The sequence below is a fragment of the Peromyscus leucopus genome, chromosome 5 (genome assembly GCF_004664715.2).
Source record: "Peromyscus leucopus breed LL Stock chromosome 5, UCI_PerLeu_2.1, whole genome shotgun sequence".
Taxonomy (NCBI): domain Eukaryota; kingdom Metazoa; phylum Chordata; class Mammalia; order Rodentia; family Cricetidae; genus Peromyscus; species Peromyscus leucopus.
Genome location: NC_051067.1, coordinates 49433435 through 49448864, shown reverse-complemented (window position 1 = coordinate 49448864; position 15430 = coordinate 49433435). Strand labels below are relative to the sequence as shown.

At 40.2% G+C, this 15430-nt stretch overlaps 1 protein-coding gene across 1 annotated transcript in view; it reads right to left on the bottom strand.

Moving 5' to 3' along the window:
* Positions 1 to 15430, bottom strand: part of Ryr2 (ryanodine receptor 2) — a 593927-nt gene that overhangs the window by 183152 nt on the left and 395345 nt on the right. Inside the window, 6 exon segments of the mRNA XM_028859656.2 lie at positions 727 to 841; positions 1338 to 1611; positions 4867 to 5010; positions 7163 to 7268; positions 10413 to 10613; positions 12519 to 13323. Coding sequence (XP_028715489.1) covers positions 727 to 841; positions 1338 to 1611; positions 4867 to 5010; positions 7163 to 7268; positions 10413 to 10613; positions 12519 to 13323 — 1645 coding nt within the window.

The window sequence follows — 15430 nt, the reverse complement described above, 5'->3', positions numbered from 1 at the left end:
TCTTTATATGCTTGTCTATGCATGGGGCATGGAAAATCTAGGCTTATACATATTGTAAATATACAGTGTGATTTAAATCTAGGCATGACTTTTGCATGTCAGATTATGAAACTGTGTTGATTTACATGAAACGCTGGAGCTCTTCGCTATGTTCTTCTAAACATACTGCTGTTGTGGAATTTGTTGTAAATTGTATATACTTAAAATTTAACTCTAAAGTCTTACCACAAACCCATTCCAGAACAATCCTGTCCAGTCATTGATCATTTCGCTCAGAAATTTAGTGCATCAACTGTTGTCTGAATCCTAGCAATGGCTGAGTCTGAAGTACAGGTGTATGCTTTGTACTTATGATGAGATGTGACTTAATTTTAAAAAACTGATATGCTCTTTGTAAGTTGCTGGATATCCTTTAAGTAGACTCATTGAGGAGACAACAAATGACAAAGCATAGAGCAGGAATTTCTTTTCCAATAAGGAAAATTCAAATAGCTAACTACAACTCTCAGACTCAAGGGTGTGTGTGTGCGTGTGCATGCGTGCGTGCGTGCGTGCGTGCGTGCGTGTGTGTGTGTGTGTGTGTGATGTGCATATGCAGGCATGCATGTGACAACTAGTGTCACCTAAACACCAGTTACTAAAGAAATAATCATTCTTGTAGTTTCTCTGTAGTCACTACAGAAAGCTAAATCAAACATGACCCCTGAAGTCAAGGCTTTCGTTTACCTTAGACTCTCCACCTCCAAGGACATTCACCATGACTTCCATCACTGTTTCATGCATTCCAAGGGCCCTCATGAGATTGGGGTGCTGGTAAAACACTTTGTTATTCATGATATCCCTAGAAAGAATAGGAGAGACAGCAGTAAAGCAGAGCTCAGAATAAAGGGCCTTTGTGCTTATCAAGTTTTTAATGTATTGTTCAATGTAAAAAGGTACATGTTAATACAGTCTGTGCAAAATGTCTTCTGGACACAACAGGGGTACCATACCTATGAACTCTCAACCGTTCTGATTGCCTGTACAAGAACTGCATAAGTCCACATCCAGTGTGGATGGAGGAAGGCTCATAAGGACAGAACCCTAACTGAAGAGCTCTCTACAGTACTGAGGAATGAAAGGTCAGTTTTCTTCAGGGATGAACCCCCACTCAGGTTGCCCATGACCCAGTGAGCAACTTTCTAATTTAGTTTAAAAGCTTAATCTCTAGGGAAAAAATACTTGACATCATCCCATAATCCAGTTGGAGCTTTGGTATTAGTGTTCTTATGCATTGCTAACTTGATGAAATAAGAAGAAATGCGTAAGACAAAGATTGCTATGGCTCCATAGCTTACCCCAATCCACGAATCATTAGCTTCTCTTCCTCTTTGCCCATCCTCACACTCAGCAGGGAACGGATTTGACCAAGCGATGCAAGCAGATTGATAGTATCCTCCACAGAGACGCCATTGATAGTGTAGGTCTTTGGCAGTGCCCGGACTAGACCCCCGATGCCATCATACTGTCGATGCAGCAACACAAACATGGCCCTCACTAGCTCAGGGTCCTCGATGACAGACTCTTGAGCCCACCGCACCATAGTCTCGGAAATCAATTGCTGGAGACTGGCTGCATGGCAGGTTTGTGTCAAGTAGTGAGAAAAGACACATCAGTTTGACATTCCAACTCTATAACCTCATAACCCCAAGCTGCTATCACAAAAGTTAGGACACATTAAGGATACTTAAAATATTCTTAACGCCGGACGGTGGTGTCACACACCTTTCATCCCAACACTTGGGAGGCAGAGGCAGGTGGCTCTCTTTGAGTTTGAGGCCAGCCTAGTCTACAAAGTGAGTTCCAGGAAAGGTGCTGCTACACAGAGAAACCCTGTCTCAAAAAACTAATATATATATAAATAACAAATGTCAAATGTCATTTAAATACCATCACTTTTTCCATAGAGATGTAGTTTATTACAGATGAAAAATAAGCACTTCTGTCTAAATAATATCTCTTATAATTAAGATAAGCTGTTTCAAAGTTATAAGCTGTTGTGTTTTGAATAAGAAACATCCCTGATCGGCTCATGTATTTGAACACTTGGTCTCCAGTGAGTAGCACTGTTTGGGAAGGTTATGGACCCTTCAGGAGCATGTATGTCCCTGGTAAAGGGCTTTGAGGTTTTATAACTTGGCCCCACTTGCTTTTCTTTCCTTCCTGTGCACAATGAATGTGTTCTGATGGCCTCATGCTCCCGCTGCCATACCTTCCTCACCATGATGGACTCTACCTCATGAGAACTGTAAGCCCTAATATACCCTTTCTTCCCTAATTTGCTTTTTGTCTGGGTATTTTTATCAAAACAACAAAAAAGTGACAAAACTACTGTTGAGAGTCCACAGATCTGTCAAAGAATACAAAGCGCCCAAACTTATACTTCCATTTATTTTTTTCTGATTTTCTTCCCAGAAGGTTTCACATCATTCCACCTCTAAAGGTCCACCATGGAACACTCATCGTGGTGCTTGGTTATCCAGTTATTTCCTCAACTAAGTTTTCTGCTACATGGATATGATTTATGGATACATCTATATGGTTTTATTTAAATTTGGATCAAAATTATCACTTAAAATTCATCTAAAAGTGTTTGATTGATCAGTTTTAACTAAACTGAAAAATCATATCAGATATACAAGACTATCTGTGGCATAACATGCAACATGGTCAATTTAAAGACAGTAGAATTTTCTAAACATCTTAAACTAAAATGAAAGCATGTAAGTTAGGTAGGGTAGATGCAGCTGAGGGGTAGTGAGACCTAATTTCTATCATTCATACATTGGCTGGTTTTCAAAAGAGGCTACTTATTTTGCGCCTAGATATAATTTAAGGAAAAGCAAATCTATCAATTTCATCTAAACAAAAATAATGGAAAGAAATGTCAATATATTCCCACACATCTCAAAATTTCATTGTCATGATAACAAGCAAAAGCCATAAATGTTAGCAAATGTGACTCATTAGAAACTTAGAAAGTTCTAACTCACTTAGAGTTCTAAGTTTCTTACCATTATTTTTATTTGGATGAAATTGGTAGATTTGCTTTTCCTTAAATATTATCTAGGCACAAAATAAGTAGCCTCTTTTCAGCCTCTGGGTTTCTGGTCATCAGGAATCTCCCTTGACTTTCTCTGTGATATGTGACAATAAGGGACTGTAGAGGCCTTAGCTGGGCAGAGCCCTCCCAGCCTCCTCCCCCTCTTTGCACAGCCCTGGGTTGCTAGTGACAGCTGGGTTTTTCCACCCTGGAGCTGGGGTGAGTTGACAGGGCTTGTGGAGACCCATTGGAGAGGAATTTGCCAGCTTTCTACAAAAGTTCAAAATGACCCTTAACCTGTGACATCACCAAGCTGCTTTTACTTTTTGTTCAAGTCTGAGAATGCGCATAAGGGATGCAGATATATTTACTTTTAGCACTGAAGACTAGAACTCTTGGGGGAGATGTTCAAGTTACCCATTGACACCTGTACTGTTACAGTTAATGTTATATTTTTTTAAGGTGCTTAGAACTGAAAAAAATCACACTGGTCAGCATTAGACTCTTGAGGAGTACTTGATCAAAGGGTATTTTGTGCGTACTGCCTTTTTTTTAAAAAAAAAGAAAAAAAACCTCCAATATTATATGCATTATGTGTATATTGGGGATGGGGACTGGAGGGGCCCTGAACATCCAGCATGGTTGCTTGGAATTAATGTTTATGTTCCTATATCTAAATACTGATGCAATTAGACCCTGCAAGTGTGAAATAAAAATGTATTGATGATGAAAAAAAAAAAAAGAAAGAAAGAAACTTAGAACTCTGGCAGATAATGGCTACCTCAACTTTTTTTTCATCTCTAAAACATAATTTTATGGATAAGATTTCTATTTTTTCTAGAAAGACCCTTTACTAAACCAGTGCTGTATCTTAAAATTGGTAGGATCTTAGAAATGCAGTGATAAGAATGTGGATCCAATGGCTCTGGTCCATAACCCCTTCAGGATTAAGGTACACTTCTGAAGAGCTCAGGGTCCAACAGAGCTGGCTTATTTGGTTCTAAGGACCAGCAGCCACTGTTCTTGATCAAATAGTATACAATTAACCAAAAATGCATACCTTAGAAGAGAGTTCAGAACCAAATATAGTTATATTACAGATAACATCTATTTAACTTTAAAAGGAAAAGTCTAATTTTATACCATCATTTAAAAAACATGTACAGTATTGACCTATGAAGTCTAAGTTATTCTCTTTATAATTTCTCTGTGTGTATGTCTGTGTATATGTTCACATGTGTCTACGTGTACATGTGGTAATGAATATGAACATGGTGGGAGGCCAGAAACTGATGTTATATGTCTTTCTGGATAGTTTTCCACTTTATTGTTTGAGTCAGGGTCTCTTGAAAGCTTGGCACTCACCACTTCATATAGACTATCTGGCCAGCAAGCCTCAAAGATCCTCCTGTCTTTGCCATCCCAGCACTGGGATTATAGGTGTGTATTACTGCTTCTTACATGGGTGTCAGGGATCCAAACTCAGATCTTTGTGCTTACACAGCAAGCACTTTGCTAGCTGAGCCATCTCTCAAGCTATGCTTTCTCTTGATAGTCTGTGAGCAAGTAAGTAAAACATTAGCGATGTAGGGAGTCCTTCACAGTGCAGCTCTCTCAAGCTGGTCCTATGAGTACAGCATCTGCTGCTGCCACCTACTTCCGGGTCCTACAAACATTAAAGCTGATCCTTGGAAGTTAGGATTCCCTGCTAAGTATAGTGTTCATTTTCAGGGTAAATAAATATCATGGCTGGACACTGGACCAGGACCCTTTCAAATGCTTACAGGACTTTCTGGAGTCACTTGCAACTGGTTTTTCAGCTTGTTTCTTCTTCAGGTAGGTCACCTTTTCGACCAGGGACATCAAACGTCCTCTGATTGTCAAGTCATTGCTTCCATCCAGGGATCCATCTTCATCCAGCTCAATTCCTGGCATTAACAGCAGGGGGAGCAGAAAAGGAAATCCTTTCAAAACAGTATAAAATTGGGAGCAATTCTCAGGTTCTCCTGTTTTTCCATCCTCAAGTCCCAGCAAGGTCTCAAGCACCTAGCAGCACCTATTGGGCTACCTTGCCCCAGAACACTCAAATAAAATTCACTTCTCAGCATCACTCCCTCCTTCCTCTTCTTCCCCAGTTCTTGTTATTCCAGGACCATTGACAATCAGGACACACTCACACTGAGTGAAGAACAAAAAGGCACCATTAGGAGGAAAGATCAGTTCTGCTCTTTGCCTGACTTTTTCAGCGTCAATGACTTTAGAGACTGTTTGCCTGAACTTCTTATCCTACCTGTCTAAAATTCCTAGGACCTCTATCCTCTCTCTTCCAAATATATCAGTGTTTTAACCTGAGAGGCAGAGAGAAAAGGCATAACTAGATCTCCTAAGCCAGGGGCCATTTTACAATTATAGAAAGAATTCTGCAATTTGGAGCATATTTTATTGATATTATATAGATGACATAATATGTAGGCAAGTGGGTTTTCATTCATAAAATTAATTAATGTATGATGTGATATTCTTAATATCTTCTAGAATAAGATCAGAATAACCTGACTGGTGCTATATCTGTCACCCATCTTTCTATCTCTTTATCTTTCTCTATTTATATATTTATCTAGATAGCTATCTACCCATCATCTATATCTGTTGCCTATCTATTTATCTATATCACTGGCAAAAATGACAAATTCATTTTCTGTTGTACAATATTATTTCAAGGTGTGTTACTTTTGTTTATGCTCTGGAATATTTGTTTAATGATGCAAAGATGTGTTTGATTAAATAAACTTCATCTGTGATCAGGAGGCTGCACCAGCAACTAGCTGACAGGAAGTGGTAGGGAGGAGCCAGGTGGAGAAGGGTTTATAAGGAGGGGTGAGAAGAAGCACAAGGGCTTTTTGGAGGATGTGAATAAGGAGAGGAGGTGAGCTACTTGCTATTCAGCCTCTCTGGAGAGTAGAATTCCACCTCAGCCTTTGAACCTTGAGTTCTTTAACAGGACAGAGGTTTAGTTAAATTCCCTTTGTAGTTTTGCAACAGTCAGAGCTTGAAGGAACAGAGTTCCCTCCAGCAATGGTACTTGCAGCCTAAGGGCTGTTGGTAGCAGTAGGTTTGCACTTGGTGATTTGGACAGCTGTGGCTTAAAAGGCAGCAACAATTTAAAATACAACAGCAACTGACACACTACATTGGGTGCCAAACTGTTGTTATTTCTGCTCTTTTTGCAGGCCCACCACCCAGCTCCCAAATAAATCATACACGGAGGCTTTCTATTACTTATGAATGTCCAGCCTTATTTTGGCTTAGTTTCTAGTCAGGTTTCCTTAACTTAACTTATCTACCTTTTCCCATTGGGCTTTTCCTATTCTCTTTTGTAAATCTTACTCTTACTCTGTGGCTTGCTATGTGAGTGGCTGGCCCCTAATGTCCTCCTCCTTCTCTGGCTTCTTCTCTTTTTCTCTCCTAGATTTCTCCTTCTATATATTCTCTCTGCCTACCAGCCCTGCCTATCCTTTCTCCTGCCTTGATATTGGCCATTCAGTTGTTTATTAAATCATCAGGTATTTTACACAGGCACAGTAACACAGCTTATAGAGTTAAACAAATGCAACATAAACAAAAGTAACACACCTTAAAATAATATTCTACTACAATTTTCTGTCATTGAAACTTAAATATTTACCACATCATTTCATAAAGAAATACATGTCTCCTTTTCTTTGATTATAGTTATTCAACTGAGTAGTTTTCTTATCTGTCAGCATGTCTATGAAGGATTGTCTTGATTGTTAATTGATATAGAAGGGTATGACCCACAGTGGGTGTTACCATTCCCTATGAAGATAGTGCTGTGCTATGTTGGAAAGCTAGCTAAGCATGAGCCTGAGCAAGTCAGCAAGCAGCATCTTTGCACAATTTTTTCAGGTTCTTGCGTGGGTTCTGACCCTGACTTCTCTCAGTGATGGACTGTGACCTGGCAGTGTAAACAAAAGCCAAATAAATATTTCCTCCCCTAAGATATGCTTGGTCATGTTATTTGACACAGCAATAGAGATTATACCAGAACAATGAGTTTACCACAGTGAGTCATCAAATCCTCATGAAAGTCCAGGAGTTGGTCTCGGATTTCCTCAGGACAGGGACATTCATTTTTGTCATCCTTAAAATTGAGAAGCATGTTAATCTGGAAGAGGAAAACAAGGCAGAAAGAACAAGGGGGTGGAGAATTTAAATTCAAGAGCATTGAAAACCACATTTCTAATGTGCATAAATACTCCCCTCAATAAGTGAAAAGCTACTGTCGATCATTCAATCCAACTAGCATCACAAAATAAGTCAATTCCTGAATGTAGTGGTTGGAAAACAGTTATAATCATTTAGTATCCTCCTCAGATCTACTAAATTTTAGACTCATATACATTGTTATCTTTAACTACAAGTGGTTTGGGGGGCTGGATAAATGGCTTAGCAGGTAAGAATGCCTTCTGTTCTTTCAAGAACCTAGTTCAGTTCCCAGTGCCCATCAGGTGGCTTATAACTTCCTGTCACTCTCTCCAGGGGATCTGACACCTTCTGGCTTCCATAGGCACCTACTCACACAAAGAATACACTCACAAACACATATATACACATGCATAAAAACCTTTTTGAAGTATTTTATTCTATTCTTCATAATTTATTATGTTCTGCACTGCACATCTATTATTTTCTAATATTGTCACTTTCTATATATTCTAAAGAATGCTTTTGAGGAGGATACAGATTCCAAGAAAAGGAGAGGTCTAAATACAACAGGAAAGCCACATAATAGACAGCTATGCTGATGCTGATATTCATGCCTCAGTCAAAACACAGGACACGTCCTTCCATCTGCTTAAGTTTTAGTACTAATAATATTAAATTTATAAATGAAGATAAGATAGCATGGATGTTCTTTTATATTTTCCTTTTGAGATATTTTGAAGTTTATAGTGTGATTTTATTACAGATCTGAGATAATTACAGATTCATATGCTCTTGTGAAAAATAATCAAGAGAGATCATGCATCCCTTTATGTATAGCTTAGCTGCTGATGCCAGCATTTGCCAGTTGGGAAGAATTCTAAAATCTTATCTCTATCCATGTCCTCTTAGCTTTTATTTACAAAACAGTTCTCTTAAAATTCTCCACACACGCCGGGCGGTGGTGGCGCACGCCTTTAATCCCAGCACTCGGGAGGCAGAGCCAGGCGGATCTCTGTGAGTTCGAGGCCAGCCTGGGCTACCAAGTGAGTTCCAGGAAAGGCGCAAAGCTACACAGAGAAACCCTGTCTCGAAAAACCAAAAAAAAAAAAAAAAAAAAAAAACAAATTCTCCACACACCCAGTTAGAACTGAAAAAGACAGTTTTATAATACCTACATAGCCCCCCAAAAATATTAGGATAAATCTAAGGGAAAAGAAGATGTGTTTTTAATTACTTGTAGCCTAACACTATTCATTGTTCTTTTCCCTTCTCCTTTCTGAGTTTCTCTATTTTCTTCTGTCATTTTCTTTCTGTTAAAAAAAAAAAAAACTTTAGCTTTTTTTATAGCATGTTCAAGATAGTTCAATTCCCATGACTTCACTTTAAGTGTGAATGTGTATGAATAGGAGTGTGTGTGGGGTGTGTGTGTGTGTGTGTGTGTGTTGTGTGCAGAAGCTTTGACTGTCAGAAGAGGATATCAGATCCCCTGGAGCTGGAGTTATAGGTGGTTGTGAGACACTAAATGCAGATGCCATGAACCAAACATGGGTCCTCTGGAAGAGCAGCAAGTAGACTTAATGTCAACACCATCTCTCCAGTGACTTTTCTTCATTTTTAGTGTGAAATGTTCACTTTCTCTTGAAAGGTTCTTTCCACAGTGTGTAGAACTCTGAGCTGACAGGTTTTCGTTCAGTGGTTGGGATTCACCTTCCACTTCATGCTGGCCCCATCTTCCCTGTTAACAACCTGCTAATACTCGAGATTATCCTCTCTCTCCGCAACTAAGATTTCATTTCTTTCAAGATTTTTCCTTATCTAATTTTCAGAAATTCAGCTATAATGTACATTGGTTAAGATACTTCAGGTTTTCCTGTTGAGGACTTTACTAGCTTCTTAAATCTCTAGTTTCATAGTCCTTGAGGAGTAGTTTTGAACCTGTATGTCATGACCCTTTTGATGGTCAAATGGCTCTTCTATAGGGGTCACATATCAGATATTTATATTATGATTCATAATAATAGCAAAATTACAGTTATGAAGAAGCAATGAAAAAATTTTATGGAGGTAACCACAACATGAAAAACTATATTAAAAGGTCATAGCATTGGGAAGGTTGAAAACTACTGCCTTAGAGAATTTAATATTTTTAAGACATTTTCTTCAGTAATCTTTCTTCAGTTGCCTGTTGTTTCTTCTTCTGCAGCCCAAAACCATGGTGGAATTCTTTCTCTCTCTTTGTTTTCTCTCTTCTCTCTTTTCCCCTGAGGGATTCTTCTGTGCTGTTCTCTTTCCAGTTAAAATGGTTCCCTCTGCCCTCTCCATCATGTTCTCCAGCTCACTTTTCATTCCAGCTATTATAATTTTAATCAAACATGCCATGGGTTCTTCTTGGTTCTTTGCTGAGATCCTTCTATTTTTTTTTCCCCTATTTTGGAAGTTTAGTGAGAGTAGCTTTGTCACAATGATAAGAGCTGCAGTCTCAGTGTTGGTATTTCCTTTGTTTACCTAGTCCTTTCCTGGTCAAAGAAGAGACTTTTAACTCGAATGTGAATGTTTTCAGTATTGTGCAATGAACTCTGGATCTCACTCCAACTCCCATCTTAGCCAGCTTACTCTGACACTAACCAATGGAAGACTTACAGAACGTGCCCTGTAGCTACTGGACCTTTCTTCTACAAGGGTGCCAAAGAGAAAGAATCTAGTGCCTATTTTTAGGAGTGGAGGGTTTCTATTATTTGACGTGACCCCAGCCAGTCAAAGTTGACCCATCTCTGGTTGAACATTGTCACTATTTGTAGAACCTCAAGTTGTGGTATCCTGACCTTCTTGAACCAACTGTAGTTTACCTGATGCCTTTTAGTGATTAGCTACTTATTTATCTAATAGTATAATAATATGCCATTAATTAATTAATAAAGTTTAATGTAACCACATAGCTTCCTTTGGTGAAACTTAGAATACTGACAAAATGAACTTGGCTAATTTCAACAGAACAGAAAAGAAAAAGCCACTCATAATTTATCATACAGTTTTATAATGCACAGATCTTGAATGCTCTAAAAATCCAAAATGAAAGGAAAGCCCTCCAATTCCACTATGGTACCTGCTCTTGTGGTGGTGACCGGAACTCCTTCGTTTTCCGGGCAGTGAGTGCGGCAGACATGTTTAAGGCTTGCATAACTTCATTATATCTGAACCGTTGATTATCTTGGAGCTTAGCTACAAAGTCATCTGAAAAGGCTACAATGGCTTCTATCCGGTGCCGAACCTGGCAGTCACAGAGGTACTGAAGCAAGAGGCACATCTGAGGATAATTTAAAACATATACTATTAGTAGTTAATGTATATCAAGTCATAACCAGTGTTAAATATTCTCAGTTGCCCATTCTCCCTAAAAACAGAATCCTAGAATGTATTTAGTCTTATTGGATGAAGCTAACATGTATAAGCTAGCTTGATGGATACATGTTTCTTGAGTAGGTAATCATTCAGAGGTTCTCTGCTATACCACAGGCAGAGCAGCCAATGGATAAATAAGGAAAAGTTTGCAAAGGGGTCTTCTAGGAGGGTTTTCACCACTGGTAAGAAAATAAAATGCCTTTCTTTCAAAATGCATGTAACTGGATTATAACTCAATTGTTGGAGGAGAAGTGCAGTGAGAAAACAGAAGGAACACAGGTGAGCATTGCTGAGCAGAAAGACATCTCTGAATCCCTGACCCAGGGCCACAACTATGATGTTCATTTACAAGGTGATTATGAGGTGAGAGCTTACTCCTCAAGTGGCTAGCACAGTGAATGCTCATAGAAAACCAAACAGATTTTTAACAGATAGAGTATTTGTTGATAAATGTGTCTGTAAACGGTACAGAGATGTAGTTCAGTAGTAGAATGCTTGCCCAGAAAACATGAGGCCATGGGTTCAATCCCAAGCAACACATAAAAACAAAACAAAACAAATGCATAAAAAAATGAGAGGCTGAAAAGATAGCTCAGAGTTAAGAGAGCTTGCTGGTCTTCCAGAAGGCCTGAGCTAAGTTCTCAGCACCAATTCAGGTAGCTCACAAATTCCTAACTCCAGCTCTGGAGCATCTGATGCCCTATTCTGACTTCCATTGGTACCTATACTCACATGCCTACAACCCTATACAAATACATACATGTAAACAAAACTGAAAATGACTAATATACTTAACACCCTTTGTGACAAACACACAGTATTCCAAAAGAACTTTAAAATCTTGCACGTCAAGGTAGTATAATCATGAGAATTTTCTCTCAATCTTATTTTTCTTCTCCAAATCTTTTGTCGAAGGACACACTATCCCCTCAGGTCTAGACAAGTCTGACAGCTTGCTGAGGAACTGGGATCTGGGCTGTTAGGTTTATCTCCCTCCTTTGCTTTCCTAGGAGCATCCACCTGGCCTCTTCAGCCTCAGGCTCCGTGCTGGGCTATCTGCTGTATATGTGAAGCTCCTAAGACCTTCTACCCAATACCTCTGGCTCCCACTATGGAACTCCAGCTTTTCTACCTCACCTCAGCTTAAAAATCACCACCTACAAAGACTCTTCCTTCTCTTTCTAACAGAACTCCAAAAGATCTTCCTTCCAGCGAATCATCTTTCACTAGAGACAAGGTGATGGATTTTGTCAATGAGATACTAAAAAGAAATTCATGAACAGGTACAGATTTCCCTAGAGACTGTCAGACTTCTGGAAGGCAAAACTCATACCTGTTTCCTTCTCTCTGCACCAAACATGTGGTCCAGAATATGACTTCCACTGATGCTAAGTTGATGAGCAAAGTTAATGCCAATGACTTCAACATCAAGTTAAAGCACTGAAGAGGCATGAATTAAGAAGCCTCCATTAACTCTGATGAACAGAAAGCCAGGCAGTGTCTAGATTCCTTATATATGTGCTGGAGGAGAAAATTCTTGCTTCCTACGAAGAAGTGCACGTGCATGCTCCAACATGGACAACAAAGGAGGTGGGAAGGAAATGGGATGCTTGTACCTCAAATCCACACACAACTAAATATTATATGGGATAAACGCTTATGCAGACACAAATAAATGGGTAGTTAATGTGAAGGTGAAGAATGGAAAGTAGATTTATGAAGACCAATACAAGAGAGAGAGGAGGATAAGAGGATTTTACTACTTTAACACTTAAGCGTTCTGAAAGTCCCGCCATTTTCCCCCAGTTACCTGTAGTTTAACTGGCTCAGGGAGTTTCATCTGGAGCAGGCCTTCCTTGGGCCTTTTGCCCCCTTTGGCTTCTTCTTCACATATTCCTTCCAGCTTAGAGTCTTCTGCACTGATCTCCTTCTCTGAGGCTCCTCCTTCCTCCTCTGGAGTGGCAGCTTCCTTAAACACACTGGGCTCAATCAACTGTAGGATGTGTTTCAAATCCTCGTTGTGAAAGACACCCATGATGAGCAGGGTGTAGAAGAGTTTGATGAGAGGTACAAAGAGGAACTCTGTGGTCCCACCTACAGGGTCCCGTGCATGGAGGCTGCCCTCCTTCACTGCTTCTGTGAGCATCTGAATGGTCTTGGCCTTGAGGATATCCAATGGAAACTCAGGACTATATTGATAACATTCATTGCTAATGCTCACAAAACTAGGGGAGGAAAACTGCATCCGAGGCCGGAGGGAGGTGCTGAGGCCAATGCCTGGGAGACCATGTTTCTTGTTCTCATTGGGGAAGAGGGTGATGCTCTTTGTCTCCTCTGTCATAGGGACAATGAACTCATTGTTCATCATGAGCCTGGCAGTGGCATAGGAGCTGAGGTGTATGTCAATCAGCAGGTCATAATAGCCAGCACGCAGTAAGCCAGGCATGTACTTGTTCTCAATGGCATAGAGCAGCTGAGGTTCGTCCACGTGGCTGCACAGTGCATGGGCCACCCGGTGATTCCCAAGGGCACAGACAGCAGAGTAGAGGCGGAGGGTGTGATAGTGAAACTGCAGCAACTCGTCCTGCTCTGTCAGCTCTAAGATATCAACAGATCTGTGGAAGGGAGGACAGAGCTAAGGGAGCAGACATGAGCATCCTTTAATTTTCTGACATGTAGTGGTTTCACAGTATTTACAAGTCATTTCTAGTTGGCTTACATGTTTTCTTACTTAGAGAATTTAAGCTGAATGCTTCAGCCCTGAGCTCATCTAGAACTTCCTTCATCCTCCCTGGTAGTGAGGCTGTGAGCACCCTTTCAAATATGTGTGTTTCATCCCAAGTCTGGGACTCCTCAATTTCAGAGCCTGGGTATTCTTAGGAGAAATTCCAGCTTTCCTTTTATAACAGACTAACATGATGTGAAAACAGAAAGCTTCACCTTGGATCATAGTGCTGCTATCTCTGTACTATGACCCTGACAGGTCAGAAATGGGTCAACAGAGCACTCACCCTCTGACGTAAAGTATCCTCAGGCATCCTGCACAGACTCCAGCATCACCTGACAGAACTACCTATGTTTCCACAAAGTACATGCATACAGCTCATGAAACAAGCAATGTGAATGGCATTTTCCTCTTAACAAAAAAAAAAAAAAAAAAAAGAAGAAGAAGACGATTGCCTGAACTTTTTCATACACTCATGGGCATGAAGGCATGCACTGAAGTGTGATAGACCTACTAGGTGTCATACCCTTAAATAAAACTGGCTTTCCTTCCCCCAGTAGCCATAAACTCCCAATAACTCTATTAGAGGCCTTGTGAGACCCTTCCCCATCCATCCTGAAATGTTGACTGGCTTGATCTCAAACACTATATGCAGATATACTCAGCTGGTGGGGGTTTTATAAGTGCAATGGTTCAGTCATGTGCAGAATTCTTTGCTCCAGGTCTCCCCGATTTGGGCTCTTACAATCTTTCCACCCCTTCTTCCGCAATGTTCACTGAGCCTTGTGGGAGGGGTAATAAAGATGTCTCATTTGGAGCTGAGCACCACAGTCACATATTTTCTTCACCTTGAGTAGCTGTGAGTCTCTCCACATTCTACCATGCATTGCCTTAAGAATCGTCTCTGATAATGGTACCCTAATCTACGCCACCCTGGATCTTTAAGTCAGACCACTTTGTTTCTCTTAAACCACATGGCCAGATGATGCCTATCATCACTTCTGCTAATGCACATGTTTCCTTGGATGTGTCCATATGTTCTACTGATTTTAAATCATAAATAGGTCAGGGGAGACACCAGCATTAAAAGCAGAACCATGCCATATCCTTGATCAAAAGAAGGACCTGCTCATCCAGAAAGAACTTCCTCCTCTGTTTTCTTCCTCTACTGTCAGCCTGGAAGACATAGGAGACCCATAACATAGACCTTGAGCCAGAAACAAATGCTCATTTGAGAGCTACTGATTTCTTTATGTTGTTTGTAACTACACCAAAATCAGACAAATATAACTCATCCTACCTTTAACAGCCCCTGAGGGAGGAACTATTTCATGTCTCAATAATACTCATTAATTCATCAGTGATTATTGTGTAGGACACATTAGGCACTATGTACAGACAGTGTAAAGAGCACAAGCAAGCTTGCATCCCTCAAGGAGCTTACTCTCCAGTTGAGGAGACAGAGCCATATCCCTTCCCCAAAGAAGAAATTAAATAATAATTGCAGGGATGGAGAGATGGCTCAGAAGTTAAGAGCACTTGCTGCTCTTCCAAGACCTACAACAGGTGGCTTACAACTACTCATAACTGCAACTCTAGGGAATCCAATGGCTCCTTCTAGCCTCCACAGATATCTGCACACCCATGGCTTACCCACATATAAATTTAAAAATAGAGAGAGAATGCTGAACATGGTAGTTCATGTCTTTAATACCAGCACCAGAGAGGCAGAAGCAAGCAGATCTCTGTCTTTGAAGACAGCCTGGTCTATGTGTGCAAGTTCCAGGCCAGTGAGGTCTTAAAATTAAATAACAATTATGATGTACATTAGAAAAAAATGCTGGCGCATATCTACCACCATCTCCAACTTCAAAAGAGTTTCCTATGTTACAGGGGACTCCTCTTCTCAGGAAATCAAATCTTATCAGATTTTCCTGTGACTGCAGGGGAGCATGACTCAGGCCAGGTCCAGAATGGTCTCTAAGGTCAGTAAATAA